This window comes from Benincasa hispida, chromosome 1 (genome assembly GCF_009727055.1).
Source record: "Benincasa hispida cultivar B227 chromosome 1, ASM972705v1, whole genome shotgun sequence".
Taxonomy (NCBI): domain Eukaryota; kingdom Viridiplantae; phylum Streptophyta; class Magnoliopsida; order Cucurbitales; family Cucurbitaceae; genus Benincasa; species Benincasa hispida.
This window is the reverse complement of record NC_052349.1, coordinates 75,739,083-75,763,394: the sequence shown is the minus strand read 5'-3', so window position 1 is coordinate 75,763,394 and position 24,312 is coordinate 75,739,083. Positions and strand designations below refer to the sequence as shown.

At 35.4% G+C, this 24,312-nt stretch overlaps 2 protein-coding genes across 5 annotated transcripts; both read right to left on the bottom strand.

Moving 5' to 3' along the window:
• Positions 1-9,394: 9,394 nt before the first annotated feature.
• LOC120085844 (cytochrome P450 97B2, chloroplastic) lies at positions 9,395-16,780 on the bottom strand. Of its 4 annotated transcripts, none has more exons than XM_039042077.1 (15): positions 16,471-16,780; positions 16,195-16,383; positions 15,383-15,563; positions 15,076-15,183; positions 14,881-14,965; positions 14,536-14,774; positions 13,722-13,895; positions 12,824-12,871; positions 12,639-12,698; positions 12,192-12,278; positions 11,996-12,084; positions 10,758-10,849; positions 10,203-10,264; positions 9,845-9,994; positions 9,395-9,759 (listed from the first exon to the last, which is right to left on the bottom strand). In XM_039042077.1, exons 2-15 carry the CDS (start codon positions 16,335-16,337, stop codon positions 9,535-9,537), a joined length of 1,743 nt encoding a protein of 580 aa, XP_038898005.1. In that variant the 5' UTR covers positions 16,338-16,383; positions 16,471-16,780; the 3' UTR covers positions 9,395-9,534. The 4 variants fall into 4 exon arrangements, with proteins under 4 accessions (XP_038898005.1, XP_038898000.1, XP_038898013.1 ...); XM_039042072.1 differs by having other exon boundaries at positions 16,195-16,370; XM_039042085.1 differs by having other exon boundaries at positions 16,571-16,780.
• Positions 16,781-17,529: 749 nt separating this feature from the next.
• LOC120084636 (root phototropism protein 2) lies at positions 17,530-22,568 on the bottom strand. Its single transcript, XM_039040447.1, has 7 exons — positions 22,349-22,568; positions 22,066-22,119; positions 20,675-20,772; positions 20,518-20,587; positions 19,337-19,714; positions 18,325-19,074; positions 17,530-18,234 (listed from the first exon to the last, which is right to left on the bottom strand). Exons 3-7 carry the CDS (start codon positions 20,734-20,736, stop codon positions 17,749-17,751), a joined length of 1,746 nt encoding a protein of 581 aa, XP_038896375.1. The 5' UTR covers positions 20,737-20,772; positions 22,066-22,119; positions 22,349-22,568; the 3' UTR covers positions 17,530-17,748.
• Between the last annotated feature and the right edge of the window lie 1,744 nt (positions 22,569-24,312).

Sequence of the window (24,312 nt, the reverse complement as noted above, 5' to 3'; positions counted from 1 at the left end):
TAAGTATGTTATTTCTTCTAAATCATGTCAAATGTGTGAACAACATCATGGTGGGCTCTTTAGGGTGGTAGTTCTCCAGTTTTGCAAAAGTTAACCATGAGAGTCCTTAATCTGACGTGCAACGCTTCTGGGTGTGAGTGTAATTAGAGTGTTTTTGAACATGTAAGTGATCATTTTGTTTCCTACATTATTAATTTAAAATTTAAAACAAACTTCTAATTCCATATTGGTTAATAATTTGTAGATTCATACGAAAAAGAGGAACTTGTTGGACTAGAAGCGCCTAAATGATCTCGTCTATATAAAGTATAATCAAGCACTTAAAGAGCGCTTTGATTTAAATGATCAACTCGATCCAGTCTCCTTAGATCACATAGATGAGAGTAATGAATGGTTGGTCGGAACATTGGATGAAGAAAATAATGAAGTTGAAGTTGACAATGAGCTAGTTTTTGATGACGACGACCTCACATGGGGAGATGTAGCTCTTGCTAGTGGCGTTACAGAACCCATCACGTACACTAGATCAAAAGGAAAGTCAGCTGCCTCTACTTCCACTTTTTGAGTTCAAAAGCAAATACCAACTATACAAGTGTTTAGTGATGAAGATGAGGACGATGATGAAGAGGAATTAGACATTGAGGAGGACAATGGCCAATAGGGAGCAATGGATGAAATCTTAGATTTAGATGAGGATGATGTTGAATTTGATGTTTGATCGTGTCTTGAACTTTTACTTTTAGAGTTTTGTTCATTTTTATTTATTAGATTACTATTATTAATCTTTGAGGTTTTGATATTTATATATAAACTTATGTTCTTCTTCTACATATATTATATATTTATTTATTTATTAATTGCGCCTTGCTTCACTCGGGCGTTGCCTTTTTTTTGCCTCTCGCCTTTAGGCGATCAAGGGACTTGACGCCTTGAGGTGCGCCTTGCGCTTTGAAAACACTGCTTTTGCCAAGCAGAATTGAACTTCATAGAACCATTCTATTTATAAGCAAAATCATGCAAATTTGAGTTAAGAAAAATTTGATACTCAAAATTTCATCAACTTTAAGTGGGATTAGTATCTTCAGGTGGGATGAACACCTAGCAATAATATTTTAATTTAAATCCACAAAAATATGATTTTTCCACTTAGTCAATTTTGGATTTTTCCACTAAGTTGGTCGAAGGGTCAAACTTTGACTCTCAAATTCCGCAATCAACATTTTTACTTTTTGATTCTCAAAGTCTAGTTAACATTTTGACTTTATCTCAATTTTGACTTAGTAAAAAAATTTGACTTTCAATCCAATTATGACTTAGTCAATAATTTTGACTTTCAGTCCAATTTTGATCTCTTCAATTTTTAAAATTAATTTAAACAATTAATTAAGCAATTTAATTAATTAAAACCACATTAATCCCAATCAATCTTGATCGACCGATTTTGAATCCTTACTTAGAAAATTCTGATATTCAAATCTATTTAGATATCATTTTCTCTCTCTATATGTTTAATTCATAATTAAACATTAGGTTAAATATATCATAAATATTTAACATTTTACTCCAAAAATTGAATTCGAAAACTTCGAACTCGTTCGTCATGTTGTTCTAAGGTTTAGTCTGATATGAGCTAGTAGGGGGACCTCATAGATCTAGGTCATCACTTTGAAATAGTTAGTCTTAAACAGTAAACAACGTTATAAAGTAAGAGTGACTTATTTTTTGGTCCGATTTTATACAAACTCTTTACACATAACGCCCAACTCGCATGTCTCCACATGAACGATTCAGGATCACATCGTTCTTACTAGATAAAAAGCAGACTGCATCCAATAGTATCCCCAGGATAAAATACCCAGCCTTATCCATATACTATAGACCGTTTTGGTTATCTACTTGAACTTGATCCACTCTTATGTCTTCACATAAAGTCTAAATACTCATGTTATAGCTATGAATCTTAGTTTATTGGATTCGGTTTTTTTTTTTTTTAAATGAAATGAGCTATTTATACATTGAATAAACCTCAATAACATCTTTATTGATAACAAAACAAGTTTATTGTTTACAAACCACGAGTTTTAGAACATAAAACCCAACAGTTAATGGAAGCATGAAATGTGGTATTATACTAGTATTTAGCCCATGGAATGGACTTGAACCACTGCTTCGGCTGCTCGTAAACAATGAAGATAAGTCTCCATGCATTGATTAACTTGTTCGATTTGGCCATCTGTTTGGGGATGAAAGGCCGTGCTCCTTTTAAATGCCACTTCATTCACATCACAAAGCTCCACCCAAAAACTACTCATGAAGATCTTGTCTCGATTTGATACAATTGACCTTTGGGAACCCATGATGGCAAACAACTTCCCAAACAAAGACCTCGACCACCTTCTTTGTGGTATACGAATGACTAAGTGGACAAAATGGGCATACTTACTCAACCTATCGACCACTATAATTTGTGAATCCTTCCTGTGTGACTTAGGCAATCCCTCCACGAAGTCCATGGATATGTACTCCCATACTCGATTTGGTATAGATAATGGTTGGAGCAATCCTACAGAAATCATACATTTTGCAACATGTTTTTTTGACATCCTCCTTCGTTCCTTTCCAATATAACTCCCTTAATATCCGTTTATAAGTGCGTAGGTAGCCTGAGTGACCTCCTAATATGGAGTCATGAAAGTTTGACAACAGGGGGGGTATGAAAGTTGAACTCTGGATAACACCAACCTTCCTTTGTACAGTAGAAGCCTCTGTGCTAAGGAGAATTTCTTGTCGCTTACCAGATCCTCTTCTAGCCTTTTACGGATTTGCTGTAACTCTTCGTCAGCTTCAACCTCTTGTTGCATTATTTGCACATCAATCAATGAAGGAGTTGCTAATGCCATCATGTTCTGTGGGAGGTGGTATTCGGGATAATGCATCAATGACATTATTATTTAAGCCTAGTTGATAAAGAATCTCGAAATCGTATCCCAGCAACTTGGTCAACCACCTATGAAATTGGGTCGAACCTCTCTCTGCTCCAATAAGAAATTGAGGGCTTTTAGATTAGAAATCACTGCAAATTTACACCCTAATAGGTAAGATCTCCACTTTTAGACTGATAAGACCATTGCCATAACCTCCTGTTCATAAATGGACTTCCCTTGAGCTCGTGCTGACTGTGCTTGGCTAAAGTATGCAATCAGTCGCTGCACTTGCATAAGCACAACCCCCAATCCTACTCTCGAGGCATTTGTCTCTATGAAAAAAGGCAATTTAAAATTTGAGAGGGCTAGCAGGGGTAGGCTTACCATGGCTTGTTTGAGTGCATCGAATGCCATGGTGGCTTCCTCGTTCCACTTGCAGGCATCCTTTTGTAGTGGTTTGGTCAATGGAGTTGCCATTGTTCTGTATTCTTTCATGAATCACTGATAATACCCAGTGAGCCCCAAAAACCCACGTAACTCTGTCACATTCATTGGAACTGGCCATTGTAACATGACTTTTATCTTGTCACCATCGACTTCTACCCCTTTCACTGACACCCAATGTCCGAGATATTGAATTCTCCGCTGACCAAAGATGCATTTCTTCCGGTTGGCAAACAGCTGATTATCTTATAATACATTCATTACTATTCCCAAATGTTTAGTATGTGTATCCTCATCAGGACTATAAACTAGAATATTATTAAAAAGAAACTAATATGCACCTCCGTAGAAATGGTCTGAATATTTGGTTCATCAAGGATTGGAAGGTAGTTGGTGTATTAGTCAGTCCCAAGGGCATAACTAGGAATTCATAATGGCCTTTTTGAGTACAAAAAGCAATTTTCTCCACTTCAGGTTCGTGCATCCATATTTGATGATATCTCGACGTGAGGTCCAGTTTGGAGAATATCACTAAGCCATGGAGTTCATCCAGGAACTCCTCAGTCATTGGAATCAGGAATTTATTACCCACGGTAGCTTGATTGAGTCGTCGATAATCTACACAGGAACGCCATCCTCCATCTTCTTTTTCACCAGAAGAATAAAGCTTGAGTAAAGGATGTGGCTCGATCGAATGATCCCTACTGTTAGCATTTCGTTCATTAGTTTTTCTATCTCATCCTTCTGAGCGAAACTGTACCTATACGGTCGTACATTCACCGGAGCTTCCCTTACTTTGGTTAGTATACGGTGATCCACCCCTTGTTTAGGTGGAAGAGAAGGAGCCTCGAAAATATCCCTAAATCCTACCAACAAGTCCTGTATGTTGTGGGGTATCTTAACTTCCTTTTCGGTTTCAGACTCATCGCTCAGTTCATCTGTCGACCCCGATTCCAACTGGTGGAATTCCACCAGAAATTCCAAATTTTCGTCATTCCAAGTATGAGTCAAGGATTTTAGAGATACCTCTATGGCTATTAATGATGGGTCTTCTTTCAACACGATTTTCTGTTGCCTTGTTGTAAATGTATCGTCAAGGTTGGCCATTGGACCTCCATATATCCCATATTGCATAACCAAATCATCCCAAGGATGATATCCAACCTTCCTAACTCCAAAGGCAAAAAATCGTCCGTAACCATTAGTTTGGGTAGAACGACGACCACTGCCTTACATACCCCCTTCCTCCTAGGGTTGGCAAAATTCCCTACGGGGTCCCTCCGCCCCAATCGGGACGGGTAATCCCCGGTTTGACCAGGGATGAGGTAAAACCGGGGAAATTTTTTGGGGCCCATTCGAGGATGGTATCCCCGCCCCAACTCCGACCCCAACCCCGATTGATCCCCGACCCAGATTTGATATATTCATATTTTTAATTTTATTTTTATAAATATATATTTATAATATATAAAATAAGTTATTTATATGTGTGTTTATACTGTATAGACTTATAGTATTGTGAGTCAAATATTGAATATCTAAATTCTAAATCTAAGCCCAAAAGTCAAGTCCAAACTTAAAAAATAAAAAACCCCCTAAATTTTGAAAACACAAACACTGCGTTTAATGCATTGGGTGAGTGTGACTGCATCTGCCATCTTCCAGACCAGTGTGTGGAGTGTCCGTCTGCCGTCTTCCAGACTAGTGAGCGAAGACGTCTGATCAGTTCGTGAAGAGTCGAAGACGTCCAGTTCGTTCAGGCGTCTGTCTGCGTTCGACTTCGAATTCGTTTAGGCGTCCGTTCAGTTTGTGAAGAGTCGAAGATGTTCAGTTCGTTCAGGCGTCCGTCTGCGTTCGACTTCGAATTAGTTTAGGCGTCCGTTCAGTTTGTGAAGAGTCGAAGATGTTCAGTTCGAGTTCAGTGTCCGTTCGAGTTCGTTTAGGCGTCCGTCCGTTCGATTTCGAGTTCGTTCAGTTCAAGTTCAAGTTCGTGAAGAACTTTCAGGCGTCTGTTCGAGTTCGAGCCGCTGCCAAGCCTACCATTCTACTTCCAAGAGAGGAGATCTGGAAAGGTAATGCTAATACATGAGATTAGTTTGAAAAGTAGATCAAATTATTGGTAAGGATATATTTTGATTGTGTTATTTTGTTTTTCATTTGAAAAATAGAGACTCGTGCTGCTGTCTTAATCTGTCCGTTCAAGCCGCTATCGTCTGAGATCTATTGCCGTTCAAGCCGGTAATTTTTTTTATAAAAATTAGTGTTTGTGTATGTTTGGATACTTTGAATTTTAGGCTTGAATATGTTTGAAAAGCATGTTTGAATGCTTTTAATTTTGTGGTTGAATACGTTTGAAAATACTTTGAGTCTTTGTGTATGTTTGAATTTTTTTATTTTAGGTTGAAATCTTTGGTAGGTTGTATGCTTTGAAAATTAAGTCCAAGTCTAAAGAGGGTTTTTCAAATTAAATATTTGGTAGGTTGAAAACAATGTCTTCATCACCTTTTTCAAATAAAAATTCTCCAAGTCCAATTCCAAGTCCAATCCTAGATTCAACCCCAAATTCAACTCCATGCTCCTCGAATGATGATAATTTGAATGTTGATAATTGTGTTATTCTTGGTAAAGATATTGAGAATGGATCTTTAAAGAGGAGATTGACATTGGTTGTTTGGAACCATTTTAAGAAACAAAAAATAGATGGAGTGGACAAGGCAGTTTGTAATTATTGCAAATGAAAATTAGGGGGATGAAAGTAAAAATGGAACCAAATATTTGCATGACCATATTAAGATATGCCCATATAAAGGACAAAAGGACATACGACAATCCCTATTGAATCCCAACAGAGAGAAGAACAATACATTGAGTTTATATAATTTCGATCAAGAAGCTGCAAAAAAAAAAAAAAAAAAAAAAACATTAGCTAGGATGGTAATAAAACATGAATATCCTCTCTCAATAGTTGAGCATGAAGGTTTTAGGGAATTTTGTAATGTCATCCAACCATTATTTAAGATGGTGTCAAGAAACACAATAAAAAAAAGGAGATTTTGAAAATTTATGAGATTGAAAAGTTGAAAATCATGACATTGTTGAATGAGATCAAAGGAAAAATTGCCCTTACAACGGACATGTGGACTTCCAACAACTAAACAAAAGGTTATATGGTTGTCACTGCACATTTTGTTGATGATAGTTGGGTTTTGCAAAACAAAATAATCAGGTTTATATATGTCCTTTCTCCACACACTTCTGAGATGCTTCATGAAGAAATAATGGAATGTCGGTTAGACTGGAATATTGATAGAAAATTGTCATCTGTAACTGTAGATAATTGTAGTACAAATGACTCCATGTTTAATATGCTTGTTGATAGTTTGTGTGGACACTTAATATTGGATGGGAGTTTATTTCATATGTGGTGTTGTGCTCATATTCTGAACTTAATTGTGAAAGATGGGTTGACGGTGATAGGAGATGGGATCGAAAGAGTACGCAATAGTGTGTTTTTTTGGGTGCATACACAAAAAAAGAAGGAGAAATTTAAGAAAACTGCTCATCAGTTGAATGTTTATGATGGTCAGATGTTGAGTCTTGATTGTCGTACTAGGTGAAATTCTACATATTTTATGCTAGTCACTACATCGAAGTACAAGACTGTTTGTTATCGATTAAAACAACGAGAACTAAAGTATAAGTGTTTGCCTTTGGATCAAGATTAGGTATTAGGAAAGAGATATGTGAGAAACTGAAAATATTTCATCACGTGACTAAAATATTTTCTGGATCCAAATATCCTATTGCTAATCTTTTTTTCCTAAAAATTTATAAATTGAAATTGGCTATTTCTGAATGGACGAATTCTGGCATTCAAGAGATAAGAGACATGACTTCAAATATGATTTCAAAGTTTGATAAGTATTGGAAGAAAATTCATGGGGTAATGGCCATAAATGCAATTTCAGATCCACGTTACAAATTGAAGTTGATTGAACTTTACTTCCCTAGAATTTATGGAGATAGTTTTTTTCTTGAGGTGGAAAGGATTAAAAAAATTTGTTCAGATTTGGAAATAGAATATCAGCTAAAGCATGAAGGTGAAAGTGATGAATATCGCTATAAAAATTTAGATGGAACATCACAAAATATAATATTTGATGATTTTAATGATTATGACTTGTTTGTATCAAATTCTAATAATATGAACCAGAAGCAACAATTTGATGCATATTTGGATGAACCTGTCTTACCTGGATCATCTGATTTTGACATTTTGAGTTGGTGAAAATTGAATGGTGTTAAGTATCCCATTTTACAAGAAATTGCAAGAGATATATTAGTCATCCCGTTATCTACCCGTTATCTAGTGTTGCATCAGAGTCTATTTTTAGTGTCTATGGTAGGATTGTAAGCCCACATCATAACAAACTTCATCCGAAGACGATAGAGGTTTTAATGTGCGCTCAAAATTGGATTGCAACTGAAGTTTTGACAGGCTAGTTTGTTTATTTTGTTTTACCTCTTTTTAGCATTTAATATATTAATAAACATTTTCTTTTATTACAAATATGTGACAATATAAGGTACTAGCACGGAAAAAGAAATGGTTAAACATTTAGCAACTGTTTTAGAAGATGCTGACGAAGATGGCGTGGTGACTACTCAAAGATTAACATTATTTTCTTATGATACTTTTTATTTTGTAGGAATGAACAATACTCACAACTAAGGATGGGATGATGCCAAGAAAGGAGAAAGATTTGAATGTGAAGTCATCGATGAAGACAGAAAGACGAGCAAACTTTATTCAATTGTATAAGACATTTGCCTTTAATTGACTTCCTTATTCAAACTTTATTTCATTTTAAGTTGTAATCTTATTTAATGGATTTGTGAGTTTTTAAATTGTGTTTATTTCGTAGATTAGCCTATTATATTTTGTTTATTTTTTTGTGAACTAGTCAAATTTTAAATACAATCACTTGAATTAAAAAAATGAGGAATTCGATAAACTTATTTAATGGATTTATGAGCTTCTAAACTGTGTTTATTAAACCCCGCGAGGAACTAATAGGAGAATCCATGCAGAATCTAGTAGGGGATTCCCCGCGGGGAATGAGTACGGGAATCCTCGTGGGGAAACAGGGAATGGGGCCCGTGGGGACCTCGTTTCCCCGACGGGGAATCCCCGCCCCCGTCCCCGCCTTCAAATGGGGGGATGGGGGNGCGAGGAATTAGTTGGGGATTCCCTATGGAGAATTAGTAGGGGAAACCCCGCGGGAAAACGGGGAATGGGGCCCCGTGGGGACCTCGTTTCCCCGACGGGGAATCCCCGCCCCCGTCCCCGCCTTCAAATGGGGGGATGGGGGGAATTTCCCCCACGGGGCCAGGGATGGGACACCCCCTCCCGACCCCGTTGCCAATCCTACTTCCTCCTGATTACGTCCCGATTAACTACTATGACTCCATAATTTTGGTCAACGGTAGCTTCAATTCCTCCACTAGTCTTTGGTGTATGAAGTTATGGGTGGCTCCAAAGTCGATCATCACCACCATTTCCCTTCTAGCTAATAGCCCTTTCAATTTCATCATTCCTTCTAGAGGGTTGGAAATCTTCTCCCACAAGCCAAACTTGATCAGGCATAAAAATGCCTAATCCCCTACCTCAGTCGTAGCCCCTCCTTAAACTCCCGTACAACCCTCTTGGTCCCCACTTTTCTAACAAACTCCATAATACTCCTTAGTCCCCCATTTCCTCCACAATTCCTTTCTTACCCCTGCGTTTATAAGTGTGTATAATTGGGGCCTCCAACTATACTTCTTAGATAACTTTTAAGTTTTACTTCTCAAAACCACAAAGTTGACAGATAACACATTCCCAGGCTCTGCTACGAGTCCTTAACAAGTATATTTCTGCTTGAGGCTCACTTCCTACCATGAAATTTTGCAAGCGATTCTGAGAATCTTGTAGTTGTTTGGTCCTCGGAATCAAAATTCCAGACCCAAAACCATTGAAGTTATTGTTATCATATAACACATCATTATTATTATTAATGAACTGACATCCAATGAAATAAAGTCTCCCTTTTTATGAGAAGAAAAAAACTATTTCCCAAATAAGCGTGTACCATATTCTTGGGGATAACAAGAATGTTACTATATATTAATTTACTTGTAATCTTCTTCTCAGTTTGCACCACAACCCACTTTTGGTATGTATAGTGGCACCAGTGACAAGTTCCACAGATTCTGGACTTCCTCTTAGTTCCACATCAAACTTCTGCAGTAACATGGCTAGTGCTATAGTTGACTCCATTAGAGCAAATTGATCCCCAACACATTTTCTAGGTCCTCCACCAAATGGTAAGAAGGAAAAGTCTGATACAATCTGAGATAGGTGTCGGAATAATTCATCAACTGATATTAATTGTTATGCAGCTGTTTTAGATTAGGATCAATGGTTGTCAAGTTACCTCATTTGGATATAGAGCTCCAGGGCTTCTTGATGGGTCGAAACCGTCCCATCCTTCAATTCCCTCGCTTGTCCTCTTTACTTTAAATCTTTCTGGTTCAAATTCTTGAGGGTTTGCCCAGAAGTATGGAGATCTGTGGAGATTGTAAACCTATAGCAACACATTTAGAGAGGTTACAGAATAGATACATGAAAGGAGAGTAGAAGACATAGAAAGCAAGAAGTCCAAAGCCAAAGAGTGAAAGTGGCATCCTCGTAAAATACTTTCAGCTTTGCAATAAAAGAATCAATGCAGTTGTCATTACATTACAATTAAAAACACTCAGAACTAAGCTCTTCCAGTGCAATCTTCCACTTACAGAGATGAAGATGTCAGTCCCTGCAGGTATTGCATATCCATTTTTGTCACCATTGTATCCTCCTGCATAATTACATTGGATACATGGCTTAAGTGTATAATAAACAGCATCAGGAATTCGTATCTTTAAGTCGAGGAAGTGGGGGAGAGGATCATTTGACTAAACGTTCTGTATGCTTATCAAATGGTATAACATCCACATTTCACACTACAGGCTTTTCTTATTTATTTACTATTTTTAAAAATTGTCCAATTATAATTATAATTTTATAGGTTTATCATATTTTAATAAGCAAATACTGGAAGCAGGTTTTGTTTAAATATATGTGTTAAAATGATGGCATAATTATGAAAACATGTCTTCACTGCATATCCTGTGATTTTCTCTTCAATTCATAATGGTTCATCAATCAACAAAACCTTCAAGTCGAACAGCACTTCTTAGCTAGATCTAGCTCGTCATAACATATTCAGGACATGGTGTGATTTAAACAGCAATTTTCCCTTTAATTTTCTTTTTCATCTCTTGCATGTAAACATTATTTTCAATTAGTACCTGGCAATGTATCCGGTTTGAGAGCTCGTCTTATTAGCAATGGTGGCTGAGGAAACAAACGAAGAGTCTCTGCGACAATAAGTCTGATGTACCTGACAATGTATTACAGATCCATATGTATCAAACTTCACTCAAGCAAGGAACTTTTTGATGTTAGAATTTTTCTTTTTTTGAAGAAGGGGGTGGTGAGGCAGGCAAAAGAATGTTTTAACTCTCGTGGGCTCAAACCTTACTCAGGAGGGAGATGACCTAGTTCCTTGATTAAGGCAGGTTTGAATTGACTTTCAAAGTGCTTAAAACCAAGCACTTAGAAAGTCAATCCAAATCGGCCTTAATTGGGATTATTTCATTACCTGGTTCCTATCATTTAAGAACAACATAAATTTGAGAACTAATACCGTCAAGAAGAATGAATTTCTTATTTGGGTATAGTGTTATTTCTTCACCCATGTACTATCTTAATGGGCTCTAAATCTTGTGAATGTACCAGAAACAACTGTATATAAATCTCCATAGATAATCAATGCCATTGAAATCATTCAAAACTCATTGCGAGCCCATTTGATAAAGTTTTTGTTTATAGGTTTCTATTTTGAAAAAACTACTTGCCTACTATTACTTTTCCTTGTTTTCTAATCTTCCTTTGAAATAGTTTCTGAAATCCTAGCCAAATTTAAAAAACTAGCCATTTCCAAAAAATTAGATGAGATTTTGGAAGTGTTTTAAGAAGTGAAAAATTAAACAAAAAGAAGTAGGAATATGTGATTTCCATAACGAAGATCTATTGCAAAGTTTAGGAGTACATTCCGTAAACTTAAATCTTTAAACCTCGAAACCAAAAACAAGATTGACATCAAACTGGCATTAAAAGTTCTAATTATAGAAGCAGTTCCATCAAATTTAAAAATACACGTTATCTGTAGAACAGCTTGGTCAATGACAGTCAAATCCGGATGTTAACAAGTAGAGTTTGCATGAGGAAAGATTCAACGCCATTACAGCATGGACATTACTAACACTAATTGCAGCAGCCTCATAAGGTATTAATCTCTTGCAAATTATTAATATAAAACTATGATTCAATAGCATCCTAGCATGGAGAAGATGAAACTAAATATGCTCAGAAATCTATGTAAATCAGACTAACTGAATTGACGTGTCTCCATTTTATCTCTTAAGCTTTGAGAAAAAGTAAATGAGTATTAAGCAGAATACTTGGAAACAGATGACGTCCTTACTTCAATCCTTTAAGCAATTCAAAAGTTGGCCTCCCACTGCCAAGAACCAAATCGATCTCTGCCTGAGCTTTTTTCATTTTTGAAGGGTTCTGTAAAACCAACATTGAAGCCTTATCTTAAACAGAAGAGGCTATCATAAAGCTTGGATGCATATCATTTTATAAATGATGACAACAAGGCAAAGCTAAATGCTTACTTGTGCAAGCAAAAAAACAGCCCATGTAAGCACAGCAGCAGTTGTTTCATGCCCGGCAATAAGCATTGTCATCAGATCATCCCTAAGCTGTTAATATTACAGATATGGACGTGAAAGTGTATTCAGGAAAACACATTCTGGTCATTTAGTAACTGCCTTTCGAACAATTTTCAGTCTCTTTCCCCCAAAACTATCCATATATTGTAATCTAACTCTTAAATCTTCCCAAACTCGCACCATTCCCACCAGCATAACTACCTACTGACATTGGATCCCACGCCTTACATTTCACTAAGCTATTCCTCTTACTCTCATATGCATATACATTTAGACTATCAGGGTTTATCAAAATCAATGTACCACATTTTATATAACAAATAGTCCCAAGTCAATATTGACTATGATACGTATAATTGGAGTCATTAAAATCAAAATGTAGGTCTCTACCTGCCGATCATCAACATCAACTCCCCGCATATCAACTAAGAAACGCAAAAGACTGGCATCCTGAAAATGATGACATAAACAATAAGGTGTTATGATTTTTCAGAAACGTCTACTAAAGTGAAACACCAATACCTGGAAAAGTAAACTTTAGAATCATTAATTTTCTCAGAAGATAGAAGAGACACCTTGAGATTTAAATAGTCCCTTTGCTGCAATTTCTCAACATCGGCTTCCTGTTAGGAGATGCAACCAAAGTCAAGTCCAGGCTGTTGCTTCAAACAAATTTGTTCTGACAAGCCTACACAATGAGTAACTAAGGTGTGTACTACTTAAAGGCACCTGTGACATGGAAAACAAAGTACAAATCTATGCCTTGCTTCAAACATGGAAGGAAAAAAGGGAAAATTTGGTCAAAACGTTCAGAAAAAAGAAGAATAGATTCTAAAACTGGCTTGTTAGTTACTTCTCCTGAAATATTATTATAAAAAAATGGAAGAAGAATCGTTCATGAATCTTGTAAGTTTCAATCAATAACCAACTAAGAACTAATTATATACGTTTCTCAAACAATGTGTTTTTTCAACAAGAAAATAAGCTCAGCACAGCCGTGGGTAGAGAGATGTTGAAGACTATTAGCAGGTGTAAATAAACAATCTTTGAGAATCAAAATGTTGTATACTTTACAAACATGATCGAGATTCAGTTTAATTCCTACAAGCTTGCATGGAAGACATTTCCATAGTCTTATGGCACAGCACTTTATGCATTCTAGTTAAGGTTTTGGTTTGATAGAAGGGGAATAGAATAACTGTTTTAGTCTAGGATATTGAGTGCATTTGGAATGGAGTTCACTTTGTGGCCATTAGTTCTCGATACTTTTCACACAAATATGTCATCCATAGTAGATATAGACCAATAAATTTAACTTCAGTCTGAGCATTGGAGCAGTCAACTTATAAAGAATGCAAAAAGTTACCATTAATAAGAAACTAAAAACCAAATGACAACATGACAAGATTTCCCACTTAGAAAAGTTTATTTCATCAAAACAACCCGCAACTTAAGTTTTAAGGCTCAACTCACCTCTCGGGTTTCTCTTGCATTTCGTATTAGTCCATCAAGGCAGTCATTAATAACCTTAAGGTCACTATGGAATTTACGCTGCCTTGGGACTATCCACCTTGCCAAAGGTACTTTCCAGTATGGGATATAGAAAGTTGATCTATGCTCTGCTTCAAAAAGGGTTCCATATACAGCCTGTAAGATATTTTTCAAAGTGCTGATCAAGAAAGTTTGATGATTATGTTTTAGGTATGCAACAAACATAAAATTAAAATGACAAAAACCACCATCACAAATTGTTGTCAATGATGAAAAATAAATATAACTAGACACCAGACAACTTGGATCATGTAATAGAGATGTTCCAAATCCAAGTCTGATAATGAGTAAGAAAGATGATATGTCTATTTTTAATGGTTCCACCCTTCAGAGAATGCCAATATATAAGCGCATAGTCAATCAGGACTTGGCACCATGTGTAAGGTTATCAGGTCTAGAAAACAATTATTTATGGTAAAAGTATCATTTAAGATCCTTGTTATAAAAACTATCATCAATCAAGCCAGATACTTCGTTATGTTATCCTTAACCCACTACAGAATAACTAGTAATGCGGATTTTATAGAATAATATCATTTTCTCCCTGAGATATGGACAAAGATAGAGATATAGATGTCTATGAACTGGGAAAACGGCCAGCAATTTGAACTCACAATTTCAAATTATAACAGAAAAAAATATTCATCTAAGAGGTAACCAAAACTTCATTAGTGAAACAAAAAGCAGCGTTTCAGTGTGTGGGATTATAGTGCAGATCGTTTTCCTTTCTTCAGACCTTAATCACTGGGGATTCTTTGGTTACAGAACCAAAATCATAGTTGAAAACACCAAGTCCAATGATATCAAGAGCCAAACTCGAAAACTCTGCTTCCATATCCAACTCAATGGTTTTTTCCTCCTGAAGTTCACCTTCTCCTAGAAGCTTCTCCAATTTCAGTATTGATCGTTCTGAACAATCAGTGAACACTTTGGTCATAGCTTCCAAGTACAAGGCATGAAATCCAGGAGCTATAACTGTAATTCAAAATGAAATAAATCAACATCTCTAACAGGTTGTAAAGCCGAAGTTAAGACATTGATCAAATCACAAAAAGAATTTCCATTTTCTCCATTTGCTCACCTCGTCTCCTCTGCTTCCAAGTGTCAAGATCAGCTGGTATTAGTCCTTTACCCATTATCGGTTCTAGAATATCAGCAAGCACTCCCTAGTTGAGTATATTTATAGTAGCAATAAGACGTTATGACAGCACAACTGAATATTACACTGCCTACTTGCCTAGCAAACAGAAAGAGAGAAGTAGATTCAAAATCTTACCTTGTCATAACCAAATGCGTTTTCACGAAGAATATATCTTGCCACAATAGGATCTGATACAACAACAAATGCTTTTGGTCCAAAGGCAAGTTTATAAACAGATCCATGCTGCAAATGAAGAAAAAAAAGAATGGAAAGAAATGGATGTTTAGATCTCATTAGCAGACAAAATGAAAAGGTGCACAGAAATTTCTGAAAAACGATTTTGCATATCACGTTAACGTCATAAGAGGGAGTGAGTGTCCTCATAGGGAACTAATATTTCAGTTGAAGAAACTGATGAGAAATTTATGAAAGATGTACATACCTCTAAAAACCAATCATACAGTGCAAAGAAAAGTGGGCGGCCAAACAAATCAGAGACTGCACCTTCAGCAATCGGCATAGATCCCAAATTTCCACCACTTAACAAATTGGTAAGAAGATTACTGGCATTGTCAAGTAGATTTCTTTTTGTTTTCGGTTCATCAACTCCAGTTGACTGGCATCTACACAAACATTTCACACGATTGCCCCATAAACAACAAGTTCCACAACATAACCACATCCTTCCCCTTCATCTAACACCCCCAAACAAAACAACAAAAATTATAACGAATTTGGATGAATTAAGACAAATTTCTGTCTCCTTGAGTTAACATGAAACCTGCAAGTAAAGAGAAAGTACAATGTTCGTACTTCCTTCAATTACATTCCCTAACTACACTGAAAGGAAGAAGATTGAAAGTTCAAATAGATAATGATATTTTTTGCAACACCATTTAGAAAGAAACCACTATAAAAGAATAACAGGTGAAAACTATTAGCCAGGGCTAAATTCAGGAGGAAATGAAGTTACATTTCGAGTTCAGACCAATAATTATCTCTGTTGCAACATCATTTGAACAAAGAAGCATCCACAAAGAGACTCAAAAGCTAAAGCTCTAAACAGAACTGAAAAGGCAGCAGAAATCCTAAACCCATGATTGGATTTCAAAAAAATTAGTGAAAAGAACAGTGAACACAAGCTTACATATGTCATCTAGCAGAAAATCCACGCAAACTTCCACCCAATAAAACTCATGAAACCAGCTGAAAGAGAAGTGAAAATCTACAAAGAAGAAAAATTGAAACGGTTACCTGAAAAGCGGAGCTCTAAGATTGGATTTGAGAAATTTGGTGGGTTGTCTCGGCAAACCCAGGTACCCAAATTCATTTCTCTGCAGATTTCCATGGAAGAAAGCAGAAGGCAGGTTCGAAAGGGAAGTGGCAGCCATTGCCATTCCCAAGAGACACACCAATCTTCAACAAAGAAACTGAGCAGCGACGCTAAATAAGTAATAAATCACTGAATGCACAAAAGGGGAGGAAGAAAATTGAAAAATACTCTAAATTCAGCGAAGATATGAAATGAACCGTTCGGGTAGGATTGGGAGATAGACTTTTTTATTTCTTCAAAAAGAAAATAACTTTTTTCCTTCGTCTGTTTTCTCTAATCTTTAGAACGAAAACCCACCAAGGATTTGGATTGTCTAACCCAATAAAGCGCACTATTGAAGAGCATCCAAAAATTGGGGCAAATGACGCCTACTTTCCGGCGATTGTTGCAGCCCCCACTTGCACTTTCTGGGAAAATGCTTATCTGCTGAATGATATTTTGGGTTGGTAAGATGAGAACTGAAATTTAGTGACAAGTGATGCGTAAAAGCTGTCCACTACCTCTAGATTTTAGGAATAGTTTGTCTTAAATTCACTTGAACGTGTGAAATTTGTATGTTTGTTTGTTTTAGGAATTGTGTTAAGCGATACTTAGAACTATTACTTCGCATGCCAATTATTACTTTATAAGAAATTCGATTCATGAATTTTTTTCTCGGTCTGTTTTCTCTAATCTAGATTGTGAAAATAATTCTCGAATTTTAAATCATGTTGAATGTTAATAAGTTTTGTTTTCTTTGCTCAACATGTAAGTATTTCTTTTTTTTTAAAAAAACATATAAGTATTTTTAGTCGAAATTTAAAAATTTAAAAATAATAATGGAAGAATACAAAATTCGTAAAAAATAAAAATGAAAGAATATAATAGTACATAAAACCAAGCCAGTAAAAAGAGGCCAAAACCATGAAGCAAACGATAAAAAAGAGCTGAATGAAGCAAAATAAGACTTATGAACATATGAATAACTCTTACATCGTCCTAAAAAGAATAAATAACTTCATCGCTGACTAAAGTCTACAAAGAAATTTAAAATCTAACAAAAGATCAAACATTTCTAAAATGTGTGTTTGGATTTTTTTTTTTTTTTTTTTTTTTAAATTTCAAAACTTGACTTATCCCTAGAAAAGTATGAAACAAAACAAAGAAACTTGAAAATGATGTTTATAAACTTAATTGTTGTCCATCTTAATAATTAAGAGATATTACACAAATCAATCTTATCAATGTATGATTAAATATTGAAAGTGAGGAAATAATTACTGAAAAATACTAGAATCATTATTACCTATACTTAATAATTGCTATAAAATGTATAGTTCACAACACACAGTCAACAACCCTCAAAACATGAACTTAAAAGAAACGGGAGAAATCAATTTTATACACAACGAACAAAGAACAAAAAGAAAGAAAAATATCAATCTCACAAATAAGCACAACGAAATTGTGTTTCAAGAACGACCCAAGAGTATTACTTAGGATATAGAGAACCTTCTCCTTCTAGGCTTTGTAATGTCGACCCCATCATCAATATTAGAAGTGTCTTTAGAGCCATGACGAAAGGGATTTAATTTCCCGAGTGTTTTGGAGACAGAGGAGAAGAAGGTAGCCTTGGTTCTAGAGGTCGGTGCTTTCATGGAAGATGTTCCTTGGGAACTCTTCTGCATATCAGATATGTAGAGCTTCATCTTCATTAATTCAGACCTTAATGCCTCATTCTCTTTCACTAATGACACGTCTGCTTGAGCTTGAGTCCTTGTCATGGCAGCATCTTGGATGTTCCGATCCTCTGGCGTGCCACTTCTTAGTTTCAGCTGATCATAATAGAGTGCATGAAGAACGATTTGCACTGGTAACCGCTTGTTCTGTGACGCATGTACTCGTGCTTCATATGATAGCTTCAATGGGTCCATCACACTACATACCTTCTCCCGTTCAATCTCATCAAGATTTGGGTGTGCCTGTAAATTAAATTACAAGTTTAATCTATGAAAGTAGAGGTCGTGTTTATAAGCTTATTTTTTTTTCAAGAGAAAGTAAGGAAGGCAAACCTTGAGATATATATCAATAGCTCTATAAAGATCATCATCAACCTTGCGAGCAAATTTGGGTATGATATTGGCAATCCCATTAAATTTGGATATACTTAGTTCATTATAAGTAGCAATTTCCCCCAAATACGCATCCACCGTCTTCGCCACTCTCTGCATCGAAACAGAGCAAATCTCCTTAAAATCTCCGGCATTAAACACCGCCACACTCTTCTCCCTTTCCACAAATCCCAATATTATCCTCCTTATACTTTCCAATTCCACCAGCCTCTCCCCGTCGTACGTGAACGACAACATCAGCAGATCATCCACCGTTAAATGTTCCAGCACCATCGAAATCCGCTTCTCCAGTTCGTTCTTGCAGGCGGTGGTGGTTTTCAGGTAAATCGCTGATCGGAGAAGGCAGCAGAGGAAGTGAATTGGGAAAGCGGCTTTGTCGGAAGGTAAGAGAGAAACTATTGATTCTAGGAGGTGGCGTTGTTTGACTCTGGTGGTGTTGTCGGAATCGTCGGAATAACTGGGGGCCGGAAGAGATGATGATCTGAGGGCGGTGCCGGAGTGGTCACGGACTAGATCGCGGAGAGATCTCTCTGTGTAGGTGATTAGAGCGGCGGAGAGAGTGGCGGTTTTGGCTCCACGAGATTTCATTGCGGTGATGATTTTGGTGAAGAATTCGATGTCGATTATGGTTAGTTCCTCTGTCCACCAATTTGGTGGTGATCGACTTGGGAAGTTCGCCTCGTTGCAAGCCTTCACACAAGAGGATGGTGGGTGTCAAATAAGTTTTTAAACTTTTATTTATTTATTTATTTTTTCAGTTCATTCATAATTTGATCCAAAACTCTACGCCTCCATTCGACACTCATTTTAGTTTTTAAAACTTAAATTTATTTATTCCCTATTTCTTCTAATAATTTGTATATTTCTTTTAATCCAATTCAATTCTTAACCAAAATTTCAAAACAATAATAAATTCTTTGGTTTTTAAAAATTAGTTAGGAGGAGGGTGTACCTTGGAACTGATAACATCCACACATCTATGGACGATGTAAAGGTCTTCAGCCATGGGAAGGAGATGGTGGGAAGATTTAAGAACAACAATGGCTCCAGAAAGGCTGGAGAGAGCCACTTGTGAGAGGAAATCTTCGGTCCGACCCACGAGATTGTTGTCGCAGTATTTATCCGTCATTTGCAAGTACTCTGCAGCACATCGGAGCGCTGCTACGTTGTGTACTGTGATCTCAAAGTTGACTCCGTAACAAAACTTGGCTGCCTTCTCAAAAGTTTCAGCCCCGCCGGGGATGTCCGTTAGATCGATCCTTGTTAGATCTGCCTCAGTCGATTCCATTATCAATTTCCTTATGTAGTTGCTCTTCGCTACCAACATGAACTGCACATTCCAAATCCAGTTATTATTTAGTCCCTGCACTTTAATTCCTAATCATTCTTAATTAAACTATTTAATTAAAGAAATTCTTTAGTCCTAACACCCACATCATGGAATTGATATTAATAAGTCGTCTCACTCCATCTCACCCAATTCCTTCCTATCAGTCAAAATGAGCATAGTTCACTTGTATTACCTTAAAGTTAAAAGGTTCAATTTCCCACGTCACATATTGTTTTTTTTTTAAAAAATTCCTTTTCCCGATAAATTTTATCAAAATTAAGTACTAATTTTTATTGCTTACTAATTTATAAACAAATTTGATCTTCAATCTATAGGTGTAAAATGTTTTATTATATTTTAAGATAAAGTTGCTTTAATGGCCCTTAAATTTTGAAGAATATGAGCTTTTGGTCCTAAATTTTCACAATTTTATTGAGTAGAGGCGATTATTTTTAAAATTAATTTTCTAACTTAAAATGTTAGGATTATTTAAATTTGAAATTATTTTATGGACTTTTTAAACCTATTCATAAAAATTATAAATCTAAAGAGTTAGATTCTAAAAATTCATATACCAAATGCATCTATTCTTAAAACTCGAGGATTAAGAAAATATATTTTCAGAATTCATGGATCAAAACACACAAATCCTTTAAAACTAGATAACTAAAAAAAAGTAATTTTACTTAAACTTCACAAATTGTAAAATACTACTATTAAATCATTATTTATTAAAATTAAGAGATTAAATTATTATAAATTGAAAATAAAAGAGAGTAAATTATTAGTAGAATAAAAATGACCTTGTGAAGTGGAAAATGTGCTTCGCCGACCGCAACCACAACATCAGTTGGAATGTCTTGAGAGAAAATCCTTAAAACAAAGAGATTGCAAAAGATTAGGCAACATTTTTCATGCCTAACTAAAAATTTCTATGGAACATATGATATCAACACATACCATTGCCCCGTTCTTTCCATTGCAATGGACATCCTGTTGTTTCCCTTCATAGATGAACTCATACTTCACTCGATCGCACCTCGTATTTTCTAATACAACTATTATAATATCGAAAAAAAGAAAAAAAATATAACGTTAAACATTATAACAATTTATACTATTGTTCAAATTTCAATTGATTTAGAGTTCACTTTTTTTTTTTGGGTAATCGTAATTGATAACATTTTTAGGAATAATAACCAAGTATATAACATTATTTAAAGAAAATTGTAAATATAACAAAATCTATCAGTGATAAACTTCTATCGTTGATAGACTCTTACTAGTGATATAGTCTATCACTGGTAGACTCCTACCAATAATATGGTCTATCATTGATAGACAATTTAAATTTGGCCATATTTGTAATTTTTTTTTACATTATGTTATATATACTAATACTTTGAATCTAATGTCTATATTTGCAATTGTCATTTTTTTTTTAAAAAAAAAAATTATGTATCATATTTAAAAAGAAAATAAATGTGTACAAAATACTCCATGTAATTTTCATGTCAATTTCAATTTTTCTTTTGTTCTAACATTCGTTTAAAAAAAAAAAAAAAAAAAAAATACAAAACCTTGCATAGTTTTGTTACAAACGTGTTCTCAAACCAAAATCTTTCATTCAAATATGTTTTCAAATTAAAATTTTTAGGACAAATGGCAAAAACCACATCTAAAGTATGGTGATAGTTGCAATCAAACTCTCAAATTTTCAATTGTAAAAATTGGGTCCCTAAACTTCTGTAAGTGTAAAAGTTTGACCCTTACGTTTATAATAATTATAGAAATTGGACCCACAAATGATAAAAATTGAACTATTAAACTCATACAAATGTTACAATTTACACAATTATATAAGTTTGAAAGTCCAACTTGACCCAATTTTAACATTTATATAATTTTGAGGGTTCAGTTTTTAAAATCGAAACTTTAAGGACATAATTGTATCTACCACCATACTTAAGTGGTTTTTGCAATTTGTCCAAATTTTCAATTGCCATTTCAATCAAGCATCATTTAAAGTATACTTTCAAACATTTGTCACATACCACTAATCAAAACATATAGACTAAATCATAACAAACATCCATGACTAAATAGTAATCCAGACTTAGAATCTTGTGATGATAAACTAAAACAATTTAGCGATCTAAATTTCTCTTGATTTCCGTCCCAAGATTTTAAAAAATTTCTACAATCATATTTTCGATACCGTCTAGGAGTAATATTGATATTTATAAAATTTAATTAAACTCTTTGTAAATTAATAGAACATATTATATCAAAATGTAAAATTTGGAGGGATGTGGAAACTACTTAGCTGATTAAAAAAAAAAAAAAATTACCGTTCTCAATCCAAACTCCAAATACTGGAGCAAACTTCAACCTCTCCTAGAAGCCTAAACAATATAAGAACAATATTTAAATGTTAGAACCAAGAGATTATTCAGAGAGGATATTCTTACTCAAAATTGACCATAAATCTAAATGAATCACTTCGATTCAGACCAAAACAATAAATAAAAAGCTTCCACGTGTAAAAAAAAACCTACTTTAATCGAATTCGAAAAGCTTTAAAGTGAGTTAATCGAATATAACTCGAAGACTTAAAAGAGCAATGATACTCACTGAATCTTTTTAAAAAGGGCTCGATTCCTTGCTGGTTGGTGCTCGAAAGCATCCGAACTTGTAGATCTGAACCTTACGAGTTATGGGTAAAGAATGTGGGAGGAAGTTGTGGCGGCGCCGGAGAGTGACTGGCGGCGGAGGGAGGTGGATCTGGCCGGATAGAATGAAGAAAGAATGAGTTTTTGATATAAAGAAAAGAATGGATATAGGTGCCAGCAGACATGATTGGGAGATGTGGCCATTTTTCCAGTTTGCAAAGATTTATGACCACAAATATAAGTGGCCAAGATTCATCCACCTTTGGGACCTCTAGATCCTGGCCCTTCCTGTGCCACGTCATCAGAATGTCTAATTCCGCACTGACAATGACCTAGACTCATTACATGTTAGGTTGAAACACCAAACATACCCTTCCTATTTAGTATTAACGCGTGGTTATATGATATATGGGAAAATAATTCTTCGAGTTTCGGTCGACTATCTTATAAGTTGGTGGAGTTACATTAAAGGAGAAATGGTGGAGCCAAGCTTAGGGAATGTATCCTGCAACCTCGAGGTCGGCTACACCCGTTCTAATACCCTACACTACATGTAACTTTAAGTGGGTGTTAGAGAAAGGACTTTATAAATATTCTCATGTCGCCAGTCTGAAGGGCTAAATGACTCTATCGAGGAACTGATCTAACTCATTTTGTGCTTAGTTGAGTTAAATGTTTTTTGTACTAACTTATTTGACCTAGCACCACATCGTTATAAACAACGCTGCTTCTAATTAACGAGGTTTCATGGTGATTAGTAAGGTGAGACACAAACATACCAAGGAAATTTTATCACTATGGTAATTTTGATATGACAACTAATTAATGAGAGTATTATTCAAGCAATGATTAGGCTACATCTAACCACATGGTCCAATTTTCTTTATAACACATCAAAAGAATTTAAAGAAAAATTACTTTAAACAAACGTTATCATATGACAATATCTTATTGGGTACAACCGATTGCAACTAAAGCTTTTTTCTTATCCATATACAATAGTGACATAAAATTTTCATGGGGACATACAGGTCCTTTTCCAATTTGAAGGATAGAGGAAGGAAGAAGTAAAATCAATTCAATCAAATATATCCATTTAACATCCATCCAAGTAAAACTTTTAGACAACCAATGAAAAAGCTTAGCTTGTGAGTGAGTACCCATTGTTAAATATGATTATGAAAGGTTTGCCTATTCCCTTGTCTTTCCCTTTCATCATCAATGCCTTTTGACAAAATGCGAAAGGGACATTCTCAACCTCCCCGCTCCCTTCCTTTCACTATTGTTTTCAAATAACCAAATTTAATATACGTTCAAAATTGTTATGGATTACTCCGGCCAAGGCTCAAAATCTACCGACCCAAACTAAGAAAAACTAGGAGGCGACATAGAGGAGCGACATCTCAAAAAAGAAAGTTAGAGTCTCGAGTTTTATGACGACCCACCAAGCCGATAAATGTATACTAATTGAAAAATAATCGAGCTGCATTCGGTCTGATGCTCTGTAGCCTCGATCACCGTAAACTATTATGGCATCACTAGCTAGAGTTACACATAACTATGTTAGATGAAGATCATTATAAATAACCTAATTCAACGGCTCTAAGAGAAAAGAGTAAGTAATCTCCAAAGGAGATCATTGATCTTTACTTTTGGGTGTTTAGTTGAACTATACATTCCTTATATCAAATTAGGCAACAAAGTGTGGTAGACTCAACACCACAATGATGTGAAGATATTTCACTTAATCGACTTCAAAAACGAGTCCAAACTAAGAGGAGTGGGTCGAAGGTCAAGCCTATAACAATAATGAATGCGTGCATATGATCTGAGCACCAACAAAAATAACCAACCTTTTATTTGACACACATATTTTAGAACACGATTTAACTATGTGAAGTCTACACATTTGTTAAGAAATTTCAA

Coding starts and splice junctions, on each gene's coding strand:
- LOC120085844 (XM_039042077.1), bottom strand. CDS start 16,337: ATGGCAATGGCTGCCACTTCCCTTTCGAACCTGCCTTCTGCTTTCTTC. Junction 15,564..16,194: donor CTTAGAGCTCCGCTTTTCAG/GTAACCGTTTCA, acceptor ATGTTTGTGTAG/ATGCCAGTCAACTGGAGTTG. Junction 14,966..15,075: donor ACGCATTTGGTTATGACAAG/GTAAGATTTTGA, acceptor ATACTCAACTAG/GGAGTGCTTGCTGATATTCT.
- LOC120084636 (XM_039040447.1), bottom strand. CDS start 20,736: ATGAGTTCATCTATGAAGGGAAACAACAGGATGTCCATTGCAATGGAA. Junction 19,715..20,517: donor CACATTTTCCACTTCACAAG/GTCATTTTTATT, acceptor TGGAATGTGCAG/TTCATGTTGGTAGCGAAGAG. Junction 18,235..18,324: donor CTATTGATATATATCTCAAG/GTTTGCCTTCCT, acceptor TTTAATTTACAG/GCACACCCAAATCTTGATGA.